Here is a 17,086-nt window from a genome sequence, read left to right on the forward strand (position 1 = left end):
TCATATGTGTTGTCGTCATACAAAAACCCTACATAACGTACATCATGAGCAGAAATATATCCAACAATCCTCACATTGGTCCAGTAAGTAGTCTTCTGTCAAGCTGTCATTCCTCATCACACCGCACGGGGGCGCTGTGAAGCAGTAAAGCACCATCTAAGACTTCCTCAGTTGCGTCACTTCGCACTTCCGGGTTGGTGCTCTGCCGACACAACTCGTGATAGTTTTTATTTACCACCAGCCAAATTTAACGACAAGAGCCGGCTGCTGTCGTTATTCATGGGACCTGGCGACCCCGTGAAGAACCAAAACATGCCTTTTCGGAGAAAACTGTTCCGTTAAATCTGCTATAAAGAGGAACCATGATGTGGAGAGTTCAAGGTTTTGTTGGAAGAGGTGAGAGAGATGTCATTGACACTGGACAGTGCCATGTTGTTTCCATTACATGCAGTTTCTGCTGTTTATTATGACTAAATGTCGCTTTCATTAACAGATATCAGTTGTTTATTTTAGCGGAGATAGTTAAGTCAATTCATGTAAATAACGTAAAGAAACAAACCTTACGTAAAGTACGTTGTCGATGCAACTAGAGTCCGTCAACCAGTTTATTTTGGTCCAAGTCATTGGAGACAGCTCCTGTTACTGACCTCCTCATGGTATAAATCAGTCGAGATGCTATGTGTCGCTGAACTGCAACACTGCTGTAAACGCAAACACACATTATAGTGGCAATTGTCCACTTACACACACACGATGTGACCTGCATGAAACACCTGCGTGCATAGAAACATAATATGTATTTTATATCTGCAAATGCATCCGTCTGCCTTTTCTCTGAACTTTAGTTGTCTTTGTATTAATAATTTAAAACCTTTGTATTTTATTAACTTTTAGATTCATGGCATGGGTTTGCATATTGGATATATTAGATTCATATTTCACAGCGTAAGGAAATCAAGAAATTAAAGAGCGTATTTTGTATGTTAAGTAGCTGTATGCTAAGTGGCAGGAGGCCTAACCTTCTGTCTCTCCATGAGATTAAAAAGCTGGACCTTCATGTCTGCTTTCTGTATTTTCCCTTTCCTTCCATCTGCTTCTCAGTTCTGCATCGTTGCCATGGCAGCGTCCCCCTGCGACTGTCCCAGAACCACCATGTGGAGGACGAGGTCGTCAACAGCTCGACTGTCCTCTCCACCTCTCGACACTCCTCTGACAGCAGGTACTCTCCACACCTCCAGCCTTTCTTTTTTTCTCGTTGACACTTTGTCCTGGCCTGATGACCGAAGCTTACAAAGGAAAGAAATAGAAAAGCAACATTCTTTGATCTCATGACTTCTTTGCCCTCAAACCTCTGGCCATATTGTCTGCTGACGAAAAGAGAACCCTTTATTATAGGTCACACCTCAGAGACCATCCTATCTTTACCCTTTCTTTACCCCTTCTTTGAACCCGTCCTTTCTCTTGGCACACTTTCTGTCTCCCTTTCAGCTGGTTTCATCATCCAGCTGCTGTGAGCACGAACCAGTTAGTCGAGGGAACAGAAACAGAGCCATCTGCCTTAAAGAGAATATTTCTGTGAAGACTTAATTCAAGAGACTGTCAGTAGAAACAACATTTTGTCTGTGGCTGTTTTTTCTATCATTAGCTCTCAGAAAGAGGAGGATGGAGAGAGGAAGAAGAAACAAAGAACCTTTCAGTTCAACTACTCTGGGCTTCCACGTTACACAGCTCTGGATGCTGTGGGATGGGTACGTTCTTGTGTTTTTCCGATTACTTCAGTTCATCACAATCTGTTAAAAGAAAGCTGCACGTACTGATTAGACTAATCTTGTGCTTTGGGATACACAGATAAACACAACAGCTCTTCATGCACACTCCTGATATGCAGTACCTGTATACTAAGAGTGACGTGTTCCCATAACAGTGGAGCTGATGTTTCCTGTTTGTCCACAGGGTGCTGCAGCAGCTCTGTTCATGCAGATCTGCAGGAGGATCCACTCCCAGCTCTCTTCAGGCTCTGAGCTGAGTCCCAGCCCTGGAGCCCTGTCAACACCCTCCACCCTGCACAAGTGTGGCTACCGCATCCTGCTGGAGATCTGTGAGTGCTTATCTCCTCAGTGTAACTAAACAACAGGCCCACTGATGGTTTATCTCACAAAATCCTTTTGGAAGTTGTACACAGACATTTTCTTCCTAACTTTGCGTTGTTTTGCATCTGTTTGGGTTCTCCAGTGTCTCGGCGGGATGTCCTGCCCAGAGGAAGGAGTGTGTTGTGTCTGCCAGAGAAACAGAACCAGGATCAGTCTGCGGCTCAGAGCAACAGCAGCTCAGGTGACACCAGTCTTCACAGCAGCAGTGAGCAGGACCGTCAGACTGCTGACTGTTCCATTTCTGACCAACAGAGGGCGCTCCTGAACCACGATTCTCCTTTACCTGGTTTGTTCTGTGCTATGTGCTTCACATAGTTGATAGATTTAAAAACATTTTTTTTCTCACAGTTTTGTCAACAAAGTGTTTTTAGATGTGGGGAAGTAAACAATTTTCTTTCTTTACTCACAGAGGAATCTCTTCTGTCAGCATCCCGTCTGCTGCAGAATGATGCCCAGAGAGACAACATAGAAACACAAGATGCTAATGACAAGGTGAACATCTACTTCCTTTAGTTTGTGTTTTTTTTTTCTTAAACAAAGCAGCATTTTATACTTACAAAGGTTTGCCTGACTTGTCATCTGATCTCGATTGCTGTCTTTTATCCTCTCGTGTGTTTTCAGGACATGTTCTCTGATGAGGAGAGGCTGGCAGGAGCAGCTCTGAACCTCAGACATACAGAAGACACCAGCATTCCTGTTATCCTCAACATCATGGGTAAGGATTTATTGACATCAACTAATGTCCACACGTCTATTCATTCTCCAAAAATTAAATCGATCCAAACTAGACGTCATATATCCTCCTTTTTGCCCAAAATAACCATATTTGTTTTCCTCTCACTCATTTCTTCATCTCTCTGTTTATTGCAGGTCTAGAGAGCGCCAAAAGTAAGAACTACGAAGAAGCTTTTATATGTTTTGTAGCTGCAGCTCGGCACGGTTACAGCAAGGCCCAGTTTAACACCGGTGTGTGCTACGAGAAAGGCAGAGGAGTCACCAAGAACAAAGAGAAGGTGAGAAATTGAGCAGCACTCTTTATCATTCTGAAAATGATCACACTTACTTGTCTGAAACATCTGTCATCAGTCTTTAACTAACCCTCCTGTGTCTTCTCTTCAAGGCTCTGTATTACTACCAGCTGGCAGCAGCTGGGGGTCACAGACAGGCTCAGTACCGCTGTGCAAAGCTGCTCCTGACCAGCAGGGGGCATCAGAGTGTAGATGAGCTCAACCAGGCCATCAACTTACTGGAGCAGGCTGCAGCAGCTGGACTCACCAAGGTAGAAATCATGACACTAACTTATAAACTCTTCTCTTTCCAATCTATCTTGGAAAAGTAAAGCTGAAAATATTTAAAAAATTGACTATTGAATAAAATCTAGCTGCTTCAGATTCAGGCTCCTGCTGTCCATGCTGGTTTTCTGCCACGGTTTTCTTGGAACCATGGCTAGATTGCAGCAGTTAAGATTGTTAGTAAAAGTTGTGTAACTCTATTATTCTCATTTATTTGGAGTGAATTAACCTTAAAACTTTGATTTGATCTCAAATCTCGAAGAATTGTGAAGCTTCAAACTAAACCGGAGCTGTGCTTAAATAAAGAATCCTCCAGCTGCTGTTTGCCCTGCTGACTCTGTGTGATTGTTTAAAGAATCTACTGTCATCACTTGATGCTGTTGTCTCTTCACAGAAATAAACCAACTCTCTGTTTCTCTGCAGGCTCAGGTCTGCCTCGCCTCAGCCTACTGTCGGGAGCCGGTGAGAGACGGGAGCAAGTCCGTCCAGTACCTGAAGATGGCAGCAGAGAGCGGAGTGAGTGCCCTTCTAGATGCTTCGAGGGTTTTATCCACAGCTTCATCGCTTTGCTTTCACCTCCCCTCCCAGTGTACCATCTCACAGCATCAGGAAACAGAGCGTCCCCACCATCCTTACTTAGACGTTTCTGCAACTTCCAGCTTAAAATAATTTGCACTTGCCACAAAGCTTCAGCCTTTCTGAAGTTTTTTTAATGCTTTAAATAGTTATTCTCAGTTATAGTTAGTCCCAGGTGTTGGTTTTTGATTTATAACATCACGTTGCCTGTTCATATAGAAGATTGCTTTTACAGATTAAGCAGCCAAAATAACAAGCCTATTGTTGTTGATGTGTGCAGGACGACACCGCCCTGCTGTTCCTGGGTCAGTGTTTTGAAAGCGGCTTTGGGGTTCAGCAGAATCTGAGGACGGCGATTACATACTATAAACGAGCCGCCCGAGCGGGAAACAAGCAGGCTAAGAGCTTACTGACGCCTCCTAATGACACAGACAGTAAGGGTAAGCACACATGCTCTGTTGGAAAGTCTCACATTTGTATTAGTCATGCTTTTTGGTGCATTTGTTCGAGATGGCACTGCATGTGATGAGCATTTAATGAGCCAAGACAGCAGTGATGATAATATCTGCAAGAATGAGCCATTTATTTCTCCTCTGTGTCCCTCTCTCCTCCTCTTCAGCTGAAGATGCGGCGCTGCGCTCCATCCGTTCTGCTCCCTGTTTCTCTGTAGCGGACCCTCGGCTCCAGCAGCCGCTCTCCTCTCTGGCAGGTGGGGTCCCTCCCTCCACACGTCACCCAGTCACCTATCCTGTCCTGCCTCACTCCTGGAGCACCGGGAGTCTGTGTGTACCCCCGGCGCTGTCCCCCACGCCTCTTCACCTCCTTCCCCACAGCGGGGAGGGGGGAACCTGCCAGTGGACTGTAGGGATTGGATAGTTATACTGAGCCAGCGCAGGTCAAACCGAGGAATGTATGAGGTGAAAGGTCAAAGTGTGTTAGGTGTGTACATAATGTGAAGTCTGGATTAGAGTGAATAGCTTTTATACTCGGAGTGTTTGTGAGTGTTGTTAATAAGCTTCTTGTCTTAAGATTGTAAAAGCGGTTGGTCCTACTATTATTGTTTTTATACACTACCCTGCTTTTTTCTGATGGTAAAAATATGATGAGGTGCCTTTTAAATGTGGCGACAATCTCAGGTGGCTACTCGTTTCTCTCCCTGTACTAATGAGGGATTAATGACATAAAAGAAGAGGAAGGTGTTTCATACTTTTGTCCCCCTGCAAAATGTATTTAACACCTCTGACAAAGTGTTTTACATTAGTGTCATATTCAAACTTCAGTAACACAGTATCTTATTGGGTCAAATGTTTCACATCTATCAATCATTGTAACACAACTGCAGAGGAGAAATAAGGAAACTCGTATGTTTGTGACAGTCCAACATGTAATGTAACCAAAGTGAATTATGATGCACTGTGAGGAAGATGTTCTGCTGTTATACGCACATGTTCAGTCAGAAATAAAAAGACTAATCCTGATGGTGTCTGCTTACTTTGTAATCATCATTACAACTAACTGATTAACCAGTATCAAGCAGCACAGAGTATTATAATGCTTTTAACATTAACTTTTATTTAATCAGGCAGTGCTAAAGTATATTCTAGAGAATATATTCTACTCTGTGTAACAGATGGTTTAACATTTGTAGTTTTAGGACCACTTGGAGTCCTAATACAGTGTGATGTAAATAAACAGACTGTATTGAGGGTAAGCTGTGATCAGGCCACTGTAGCACTTTATACCATTCATATTTCTCCAGACTACAGCATGACGTAAGTCTCGATGATGTGTGATTTCATTACCTGAGTTGGAAAAATAACACCGGTAGATTTATTATGGTTGCGTCTCCTCCTCGCGCGGAGCGTCCTGCGTCCTCGCCTCTGATTGGTCGTCTGTGCTGAGCGCTCCACAGCGCCGCGCCGCTCCGGGATCCTCTGGCGCAGAGAGAAAGCGCAGCTTGGCCGCCAGCGAGCACCGCGCCGGGCTGGGAGGGTTACAGATGATGTGATGTGATCCAATACGGGCGGCCGGCTGCAGCTACGGGCGGACTGGCACTTAAAAAGCGGCTGTCGACGCGGGCCCTGCTCTTCACTCTGCCTGTTTGTGAGCGTGTCGTCGTGGGAGGCGAGGCGCAGAAGCCCGGCGGCTGACCGAAGCGGTGAGTGGATGTAAATAGATGCCCTCGATGGGATGCGCTCCCCTCCCAGTGCGGCGCTGGTGATGGGGCTGGATGCTGAAGATTTACTGCGTCTCACATATCGACAGCTTCGCTTCTGCAATATTGGCAACTGCACCTCTGCTTCCTCGGAGAAATGCTCGATTTAAAAATGCTCTTACGCTTTTTCTGACATTACAGAGAGGGAGTTTATTCAGGTGGCAGCGAGAAACGAGGGGCTAGGATACTCCACCCATGACATCATCGACTTTTTCAAGTTCATTTTCTCCCCTGCTTGTGCTTTCATCTGTTGCATTTCCTTTCTGAGGCAGTGGGTGCAGCTCAGAGTTGGGGAAAGGGGCCTAGACATTACAGGGAGGAAGTTAATAAAGGGTGGTTTTCTCTGACAGGCCAAGAAAAATCTAGAAATGAGACCTGATGATGAATCTCCAGAGCATGTTATTGATTTCATGACATTTGATCTTCCTCTTTATGGTGACCTTCAGGTGAAAACAAGCCTGTCTGTTAATCTGTTTACAAGGTGAGCTGACAGTTTAAACAACCAGAGCAGACGAGGATCCTATTTTGACACCTTGCTCCAGAAATAAAGGGGGACATTGTGTTTTCTGTCTGCCTGAGGGGACATGATTTAAGAGATAAGTTTATGTTGTAGATTAACTGTAAACGTTACTCCAATGCAAGCCACATAAATCAGCATCAGGACAAATAGGCAAAGAAAAAAAGACATTAATTAGTGTACAAGTTCCCTTCCTGCCGTCCTGTGACCAGCTGCTGTATCTCGTGCATCTCATGAATGACCTCTGCTGTTGGAGAGCACAACAGATTTATTGAGGACAAACACTTTAACTACCTCTGTGTGTCGACTGAGCCCCCACTGTCCTGCAAACTGCTGTGTCATTCTCCCTGCTTTCTCCTTCTAATAACCATCTTTCCTCCTCCCCAGCCCCCCCTCGCGTCCTCTCCTCGGCCCTGTGTGTTTAACTAATGGAGATGTGGCTGCATTTTCAGGGAGGGGGGGAAGAAAGTGAAAGCTGTGTTAAGATGATCCAGTTAGCCTGCAACTCTGGTATCATTGGAAAAATGAAAGAGAGGAAGAATAGGGAAGTGAAATGCTGTTTGCTTATTACTCCGTGTGTGTTTGGGGTTGTTTCGGGATGTGTAATTCGTCCTCTGAGTCATGCATCTTATTTGCTGTGATTTTCAGCTTCAGTGGCTCGAGGCCCAATTTGTAGCTGCCTGATCGAAAGCTTGTATCTCCAGCTCTTCAGGCATCTTATTTTGAAAATCAATTTGTGGATACAGACAACAAAATAATCCCATCAGTAAGCTAAAAGAAAGGGGAGTTATTGTGAGGCGTCTGTTTGGCAATAGTGATCATCGCTGCTGATTGAGAACAGCTGATGAGGCCGCACGGCTCTGTGCAGGTAGTTTGTACCTGTTGACAGTGTTTGGTGTCTGAGTCACAGGGCTGGAGTGTGAGTGCAGCATCAGCACAAACAGGTTGTTGTGGTTGTCTGGCTCAGTGACAGAGGGGACAACAAGACAGCCACCCAGGGAGAGAGGGGGGGGGGGGGGGGGGGATAGGGGACCCGCATGAACAAAGTGCACTGCCCAGGGATTTTATTTCCTCCAAAATCCCGCCTCTGTGTTTTTCCCAAGATCTTGTCGAGCTGTGAGATCTGCTGCGTTTGTATTTTCCGTGTTTCTGAGAAAAGGCGCCGGTGATGACTGCAGCATTGTTTGCAATGTGTGTGTGTGTGTTTATGATTGGGTGACAGGATATTTATACATTATGCTTGCATGCCTGGATCTGTGTTCACCAGCTTCCTTTCTTCCAGGGATTCAGAAACAGAGAGTGACAGTGAAGCAGCCCATACATGTGTCGTGTCTTAAGATCCTCATGATTCTCTGCCACCGTCTTTGTCTCCATTCATCCGTCTGTTTTCAGCATCACAGGGCTGATCTACCCAGAGATAAAAGAGACACGGCTAGCTAGTTAGCAGTATCAGGCTGCTGGCTCACCGCTCAGACTCGGCTTTGAATGTCAGTCCTGGATGAGAGCATCGAGGGTCTGACTCACCCCCAATATAATGCAAATTAAATCCATGTTCGTGACTTTGATGCAGTGTTTTTAACACGACCTCAGTGACACCTTATGTGTAAAAATGATGTGAGGCTGGAGAATAATCAGTACAATAGTGTATCAATTGAATACAGAGCAAAGAGGAAAATGTGTCATCGTCTTTGTTGTATTTTAACATCAGAGAAATGCAGAAGAGAGGAACAGGACTGAACGTCTCAGGTTGATGATGTCATCCTTTAGGGATGATGTCATCTGCACGGAGAGGAAAACAACCAGAGAGTACTTGAGAGAGATAATATATTGCATTACATTACATTATATTATATTATATTATATTATATTATATTATATTACATTGTACTATATTATATTACATTACATTATATTATACTATATTATATTATATTACATTACATTATATTACATTATATTATATTATATTACATTGTATCATATTACATTATATTATATTACATTATATTATGTTATACTATATTATATCATATTACATTATATACGATATATTATATTATATTTGAGTAGTATTTTATTTGTAGTTTAATATAAATACTACAAATAGCAAATAGGCCAGAGAAACAAAGCTTTAAAAAATACTCTATTCCAGTGAGCAACCATGAGTCAGACATAGAGACAAGTAGGCATAAAGAGGTCATAAGAGGTTTATGTATATAAAAATAATAAAAAATGATAATAAGATAATAAGAATACATTTTATTTGCATAGCGCTTTTAAAGATACTCAAAGGCACTATACGTGATAAAAAAAAAAGAATAACAAAGACAGTAAAAGCAAATAAATATTGTAAAGAAATCACAGTTAAATATACTGTATGTACATAAAAGAAAACAATTACAACAATAACATAATGAGGGATCACAGATTAAAATCAGATTTAAATCGGTGGTTTTGAGTGCATTTTTGAAAGAGGGGGTTGAGGGCAAGTGTCTGAGGTATTGGGGTCTCTGTCCCCCCAGGTCTGCTTGGATTGGGTAAAAGGGGTGAGGAGGTTGGCGTTGGCGTATCTGAGGTTGCTGGTGGGAGTGTGTTGGTGAAGGAGCTCAGTGATGTAGGAGGGGGCTAGGTTGTGGAGGGCCTTGTTGGTGATGAGAAGGATGAGGAGGTATAGGTATGTAATTAATTTCAATTCAAATTAATTAATCTACATGTCATGCCAATGATGGTCAATGATTCTAGATGAGCTTTATTAAAAGCATTAAAGTGACAGATAAAGTTACCTGGCTGATAAATTGGCTGATACATGTGTGACATCAGTGTCCTCCTATTCCTCTTGCATTAAGTTATATAGAATTGTATGTTGAAAGCAAAAAGCTTTACAAACACATTAATGTTGAGCTGTCGTAGCTTACCAATGCAACTACTTCTCACTGTGATTCCCCCCAAGTCAGCTAAAGAACATCAGCACTTGCATAGCAGTAGTCTCTGGTTCACTAACACACACAGAGTTAAGCAATGTTACTGTTATGAATAAAGTTAAAGGACAATTTAACCTGGTTACATATGATGTTCATCGTACCCACATTGTTACTCTCGTGACTCTCTGTACTTAATGTTTAATGTTATGTGTTAATGTAAAAAGTTATGTTTATAAATGATGCTTGTGTGCCTCTTCTTCCATCAGCTCCATCGTCGAAGTTCAATTCCAGTCAGTCATGATGTCAGTACAAACTCCTCCCCTCTCCCGCTCTGGCTCCTCCCCTTCTAACGTGGGTCTGGCCAATCGCAGTGGCCCCTCCGCCACCCCTCCCACCTCCCTCAGCCTTCGCTCATCGTACAACCAGCTACTCGGGCGTGATGTCATCAGGGAGTCCATGGAAACCGGAAGTTCGGCCACCTTGCCAAAAAGCCGTCAGAGGTACACAATGACCAGCGTGCGCAGCGTCATGGGGATCAGTGACAACCTCTCTAAAAACCAGCCTGTGACCAGAGGGAGGGGTCTCCCCACCAAGTCCTCCTCCAGCTCCGCCCTCTACTCCTCCTCTTCCTCGTCCTCGCTGTTTAACACAACCAACCCCAAACTAGCCAAGAACGGGGCCAACATGCAGAGACGAGCCGAGAGCCAGCAGCTGGAGCTGAGCAGAGCCACCACAGAGGGCAAAATCCACAATGACCTCATCAACAACCCCGGCTCTGATTGGCTGGACAACTCGCAGCTGCCCCCGTTCAGGAGAAGGACCAAGAGCTTCCTGGGGTGCCACGAGAAGGGCTGGGATCTGGACCTCAGCTGGGGCAAGAAGGAGGAAAAGGAGGAGAAGAAGCAGCAGCCCTCCTCCCCAGAGAAGGAGCAAGCCAGTCCTGATAAGGACAAGGAGAGCCATAAGGAGGAGAAGCCCAGCAGCAAGCAGACCTGCGAGGAGGAGAAGGAGGAGGTGGAGCCAGTGGTGGAGGAGGAGGAAGAAGAAGATGAACCCACGCCAACACCAAGACAGCCCCTGCTACCTGTGGTTGTTGAAGCTCCTCTTTCCGCCACCTCCACCTCCTCCTCCTCCGCAAACAGCCCAGAGTGGGTCTCAGACAACCAGAACGTGGCTCCAGCGCAGGCCAAAGAGGAGCTCTGCGTCACGGTCCAGGCGAGTCCACGCAGTCCTGCAAAGCCTCCTCGCAGCTCCCAGCCGAGGGTGATCAAAGTGGAGCTGCACCCCAACAATGAGAACCAGTTCCTGCAACAGTACCCACCTTCTTCTCCTAAACAGGCCCGTGCTGCAGAGAAGAGCACCCCGACCAGGAACCGGGCACCTCCTGCAATGCCAGATGCTGAACAAGAGACCGGGCTCCCTAAAGTGGGCCTCAGAATGGACCTGACTCCTGAGACCCCATCTGAGGATGAAGACTCCAGCTGGACCACCTTATCCCAGGAGACACCCTCTCCTCAGACTCCACGAGAAGCAGGTTCAATATGTGTTTTACTTTCCATCATCATAAAAAATGTCTCCCCCTCCTTTCATTCCCTCTCTTCCTCTCCCCCTCCCTGTACCTCCCTCTGACAATCTGATCTGGAAAATCACCACAAAGCCTCTTCTTAAGCAAGCAAGTCGCTCCAGCAGCACTGCTGTAACCTTTAAGGCCCCTGTGAGGCTCCTTATGGCGCAGAGAGTGATTAGGATGGACAGAGGGAGGGGATACTGCAGAGAAAAGGGCGTTCAAAAGGAAGGAAAGAGAAGAGAGTGATAGTCAGAGCTTAGTTAGGTTTAGTTAGCAGTGATTGTCGAAGATGTATGACAAAGCAATAGTTAGACAAAGTACCCTGTGTCCATCCCTGTGTATGAGCGAGCATGTCATCATTCTCTGTGTTTTTGCTTGTGCTTGCATGTGTGTGTGTGAGTGGTTTTCTCATACACAACATATGTTTGTGTGTCTCTGTCACCGATCAGCAGATGTGTGGGGTGAGGGGGACCTGCCCCCGGGCTGGCGGGAGATCTCAGACTCATCAGAGGTCTATTTCTGGCACATCCCGACCGGCACCACGCAGTACCACCGACCTGTTGCTCCTGGCAGCCAGCACACCTCTCCCAACGCCGAGCCAGACACACAGCAGGAAACAGAGGACTGCCTGAAGCCGCCCAACGAGGTGAGAGGACACACACACCTACTATTTGTTTATTTTGCAGATTGTTACATGTCCACAAAGACTCAATCCTTTAGAGAATACAGGAAACATTTTATTCTGCTTAATATCTGACTGTAGTAACATGTGTTTAAAGGTTCATTGGTCAGAAAACAAACTAATAACAGCTGAATGCTTTAAGAACAAGTGAACATCTGTTTTTAATCAGGAGTTTATTAATTATGCACGGCTTAGTGTTCAGTGTTGTTCGAGTACCTGCACATCCCCACAGGTGTCTGTGAGCAGGAACACCTTTCCCCAAAGTAAATATGTACACCATGTCTGATGGAAAGCAAACATACTTTAATATTTTAAGATATACTTGAGAGTGAAATTAGAAACTGTAAAACAAAGCACATTATTGATGATAAAACAATTTTAAGTTGAGGCGATTACATCCTCAGATGTGGATCAAGTGTCAGATGCTGAAGCTCTGCTATCCTCACACGCTGGATGGTAGTGACATACATGCATTTCAAACAAGGGGCTCCTCACCTAAACCCCTACATTTATTTATAAAATGAATTGTTAAAAATTTTAAATATAAATGTTGATTCTATAAATTGTATATGGACAGAACAATCTCAACCTAAGGTCCGCTTGTTTTTGAAGGGGACATATTTTAGCTGTGCAATCAATTTTCTATTATTCTAATGAGCCTCTCCTTCCTCCTGAAACAAACAAGCCGTTTTGCCATTCAAAGGTCAGACCTTAGCCACAATTGGCTGACAGTATTTGGAGTGACCACGTAGCCCCCCGCACTGCACTGTCACTCCAAAGTTGTAGAAAACATGGCTGCTCTAGGATCAGTTATTCTGCCTGATATGTACGAACCAGAATCACTGGGAGGTATCAGAATGGTACGTTGAAACCTTGACTTGACAAGCTAGTGCGAGAAGGCAGCCTGAGGTGAATGACGATTGGTCGATTTCAGCGAAAGCAAGGTTCTACGTAGAAACCTGCAGCTGTTCTGAACGGCCCATTTCAGAGGCGACCTTTTTAAAAATGTCATTCTGGAAAAACACTAGGTTCTTATCAAAGATGAAAAAAAGCGTAAAAAATTAAAGACATGACATGTAAAAACTAATTTAACATTGCCTTATAAACTGTTTCAGGCCAATATATTGCAAAGCTGTTAGTGATGAATGATGTACCCACCATCCTCAGTCTGTCCCTCTATGTTTCTCTCATTCTGCATCTCTCTGTTACTCTATTTTCTCTCTCTCTCTCTCTCTCTCTCTGACTCTCTCTCCCACAGCGCCCCAGCAGTCTGATATCTGACAGCTCGGTGGAGCCGGTCCCCTCGCCCTCTGGCTCCTCCCCCTCCTCCTCCTCCTCCACCCCCTCCAATGATGTCACCTCTTCTGGACCAAATCTCAACATCACCACCTGCACCGCCAACGTGAGCCACAGAGCCACATTGATGTTGTTGTGTGCTTGTTTAAACCTTGACATTCATGACATGTTTGATGTTTTTATTAGCTTGTTACTGTTATTTTGGTCTCACTGGTAACGCTACGAGTATGCTTTTAACATCTTTTTAATTTTAGCTACATAATCTCACATCACAGTCGGCTTGTTCGCTTTAGTATCACCTGGCATAGCTGTCTTTGTGAAGCGTCTTTCCCCTGAAAGCTTGATGGTGTTATCTCTGCTATCACTGCTGCTTTCATTAACACGTAAGGGTCACATGGTGATGTCTTTCAAGGCCACACTTAAGTGCTCATTCAAGGAAGATGAGTATCTTTCATATTCAGTTAAAATGAGTATAACCCTCTTAAGTTATTACAAAGCAAATACATCAAATTAGTTAATAATCAATTGAAGAATCTGCCTGTTTTTTGTATCCTCTTCTTCTTCTTCATCCACCACTATGTCTATGTCTGTCTCTCCTTCTGAACATCTGTCTGTCTGGCTCCAGGATCTGAAGGACTATCCAGTCTACCCAGATCCCAGTCTGAAGGCGTTTGAAGGAGCGACCCTCCGCTATGCGTCGCTTAAACTCAAGTAATAACAAAACCCAAACTGCACAGCAGAGAAATGTCTATCATTTCTAGTTGTACTGTCTTTTCATACTAGATTTGTGTAACGAGGCCTGTGCCATGATATTACTGCACTAGTTTATGAAACACGACTTCACTGTGACTGTGTGTTACATCTTGTGTCTCCTTGCAGCCCCCCAGCTCAGCTGGAGACAGTGGACCTCAACAACACCTTCTCTGATTCAGAGGAAATGGTGAGATCATATTAACAACATATTAAACATTAATGTGTAAAATAACAGAGAATCAGAGGTGAAACGTGTCTAATTCCATTTACTCTACTGCTGTTATTTGAGTATTTACTTTGCATGTAATTCTAAACCTTGTAGTGCACTGCGATTATCTGACAGCTTTAGTTACTCAAGATTTTACACTCAAAACATGAAGAACTGATCTTAAAATCTGAGATGAAAGGTTAAAGCTCATGTGAGGAGTTTTTAGCTGGTTATTAAACGGACTGAAATTGATACTGATGCCTCTGTATGAGCTACAAAAGCAAACAAGACCATCAGTGACAAGATTGATTTTCTCTTTATAGTTATTTTTAATGCACTGCCGGGGGGTAGGTGTCAGATGAGGCGGTTAACTTTGTGCTGTCAAATCAGCCTTTTTTCTATATTTTCCACAGCAAAGATTCACAGCGAGTGATACTTCTGAATGTTAAAAGAAAGCAGGAGGAGTATTTCTGTCAAAAACACTGCTTACACATGTGCAGGACAAGATCAGCAAAGAGATAAGAGGGAACACTTTGTCCACAGGGGGGCGCCAAAATCAACACAAACAGAAAGTTCCTCACAGGAGCTTTAAGTCAATAAATCTTATAAAATATGTAAACATTAGCTTGACCTTAACCTTATTATTTCTCAGAATAGAGCACTTTTCCTTCTGATACCTCAAGCACCTTTTATTACGATGGAGGGCCACATAAAGGAAAAAAATAGAGATTACAAGAAAAAGTCTTAATATTAAGAGAATAAAGTCGTAAAAATATGAGAATAAAGTTGTAATATTACTAGAATAAAGTCGTTATTTTATTAGAATAAAGTGGTAATTTTAGACTATTGTTAGCCTAAATATTATAAATATCAGAAGAGCAGCTGCCTCCACTAAAATGAGGAAAGTGTGAAGTATAACTTCACAGTGAACAACTTGAGCTGGAGCTGTAGGAGCATGGAGGCATTGCATTCATGTACCTCACGAGAACATGCGAGATCTCCTGCCTAGTAATGCGCAAGCACACTAAACAGCTATATATCAATATGATAGTATGGGTTTCACAAATACGAAATACTTAATCTTTGGGAACACCAGCACCACTTTGTCATAACTATCAGGACTCTGAAAAGTGATTTTATTTGAAAATGACTCGTGATTTTAGTCATTTTAGTGCAGGCAGCTGGCTGCTCTTCAGATATTACTCTTCAAAATAAGATACAGGATAACCATAGCCTAAAATTACGACATTATTCTCATAATATTATGACTTTTTTCTCGTAAAAAAAAACTCAGAATCTTAAAGATTTTTTTTCCGGTGTGGCCCTAATTCTCGTATTTTACAGATAAAATATAACTACATATTTACACATGACTTACATATTCAATGCAGTACAGTACATTCTGTATATAGTACTTTTACTTGTAACCGAGTATTTTTCCAAGGTGGTAATTTTACCCAAATTTAGGATCCGAATACTTCTACAGCCACAATCAAGAACGATCATCTTTGGAGATTATTTCTCAAACAAAATCACATTATTCTTCGTTTAAGGCTGGACTGTGTCAGATTTATGTACAATACTGAAGCAGGCAGAAGCCCATGTCACTTTTTCCCTCTGATGATTTGTTTTGCTCACAAGAATATAGTGGTGACCAGGCAGGAGAAATTTAGAGGCTGTTGCAAATTAAGGGCAAAGACCCTAAGATCCCTTCTTCAAAACCTTACAAGCTTCCAGCAGACTTTCAGCTCCTTGTAGGTGTTATTCTAGACTCTTCATTAAGTCAAGTAAGAGAAATACTATTAGTACTATCATTATACCACTTATAAATGACTGTTTGGCAACAATCTTAACATTTGCACAACAAAATATCCTCGTTTCTGAATTCATATGTCTGTTATCAAAGAGAAGTCACCAGGTTGTGTTTTGCATGATGTAATGAGACCGCTCGCTGGCAGCATGTCCTCCTTCTCTCTCTTTTTGCTGCAGTGACACTCAGTGGTTACTCTGAGAACTGAGCTGTGGTAAATGTTTGCAGCCAGACTAGTTTTTAGTGTAAGGAATGCAGATAGAAAGATATATGGCACGGTGGAATCATAACAACATGGAAACATTAGATTTTGGATGGAAGCGGTCAACCTGCCATTTTTAGACCTTTTTGATCGTGAAAATGTTACTTTTTATTGCAAAGGAAACTTAAATACAGCGTTAAAATTCTAATTCAAATGTTGCATGCCGACTTCTGTGCAGACACAAAGCCAAATGTTGCATCATATTTTACTTTTCTAAGACCAAAAGTGCCACGTATCTTTTCTTGCTTGGTCAGAATCTTTCTTTTTTTGATACTTCTACAACTTTACTTATTCAGATTCAAGTGAACGACAAGCTGGAGATATTCTGATATCTCAGAGGATCCAGAAACACAGGGGAGGAGTGTAAGAATTCAGATATGATCTCAGGCGTGTGTGAAAGTTTAATGAGAATAAAACCAAGAGAGAATAACTCGGTCAGGAGCAGAGAGACAGAGATGATGTGTGTGTGTGTGTGTGTGTGTGTGTGTGTGTGCCTGCTGTTCGGGCTTGGCATCAGAAATGTATCCTGAGGTTTTCCCCAGCAGAGGAGAGCTCCCCGCTGTGGCAGAGAAAGACAGAGAGAGAGAGATAAAGGGAGAGAGAGGAGAGCATTGTAATAGCTGCTGGCCTGAGGCAGTCTACACACACACACACGCACGCGCGCACACTCTTTCATATTTCATGTGCTGTCCTCCCCAATCAAACCTCTCTCAGTTATAGTTCTGACGGCTGGCGTGTGTCGGTACATTAGATGCCTCTGCATACTGTACTCCACTTTAACAGTTTGACGACTATACTGTACTACTATACTGTATACAGTGTAGTATCTGTGTATGT

General features: G+C 43.4%; 2 protein-coding genes across 3 annotated transcripts in view; both read left to right on the top strand.

Annotated features, from left to right (window-relative positions):
* The first annotated feature begins 202 nt into the window (after nt 1-202).
* dele1 (DAP3 binding cell death enhancer 1) lies at nt 203-5,490 on the top strand. The gene is made up of 12 exons (XM_069670044.1): nt 203-396; nt 1,102-1,219; nt 1,646-1,748; nt 1,954-2,098; nt 2,233-2,436; nt 2,560-2,642; nt 2,772-2,865; nt 3,021-3,163; nt 3,271-3,429; nt 3,866-3,958; nt 4,299-4,458; nt 4,638-5,490. Exons 1-12 carry the CDS (start codon nt 363-365, stop codon nt 4,892-4,894), a joined length of 1,593 nt encoding a protein of 530 aa, XP_069526145.1. The 5' UTR covers nt 203-362; the 3' UTR covers nt 4,895-5,490.
* A 633-nt stretch (nt 5,491-6,123) lies between these two features.
* LOC138597967 (amyloid beta precursor protein binding family B member 2) overlaps nt 6,124-17,086 on the top strand; it is a 42,398-nt gene continuing 31,435 nt past the window's right edge. The window contains exons 1-6 of one of the 2 annotated variants that reach the window (XM_069669582.1): nt 6,124-6,176; nt 9,938-11,205; nt 11,688-11,884; nt 13,179-13,322; nt 13,842-13,927; nt 14,096-14,156. In XM_069669582.1, coding sequence (XP_069525683.1) covers nt 9,969-11,205; nt 11,688-11,884; nt 13,179-13,322; nt 13,842-13,927; nt 14,096-14,156 — 1,725 coding nt within the window. In that variant the 5' untranslated portion in view covers nt 6,124-6,176; nt 9,938-9,968. The remainder of the gene's footprint in view (nt 6,177-9,937; nt 11,206-11,687; nt 11,885-13,178; nt 13,323-13,841; nt 13,928-14,095; nt 14,157-17,086) is intronic. The other variant, XM_069669583.1, reaches the window with a different exon arrangement.

The sequence above is a fragment of the Semicossyphus pulcher genome, unplaced genomic scaffold (genome assembly GCF_022749685.1).
Source record: "Semicossyphus pulcher isolate SPU_LCO1_2020_fin unplaced genomic scaffold, fSemPul1.0.p SCAF_2, whole genome shotgun sequence".
NCBI lineage: Eukaryota > Metazoa > Chordata > Actinopteri > Labriformes > Labridae > Semicossyphus > Semicossyphus pulcher.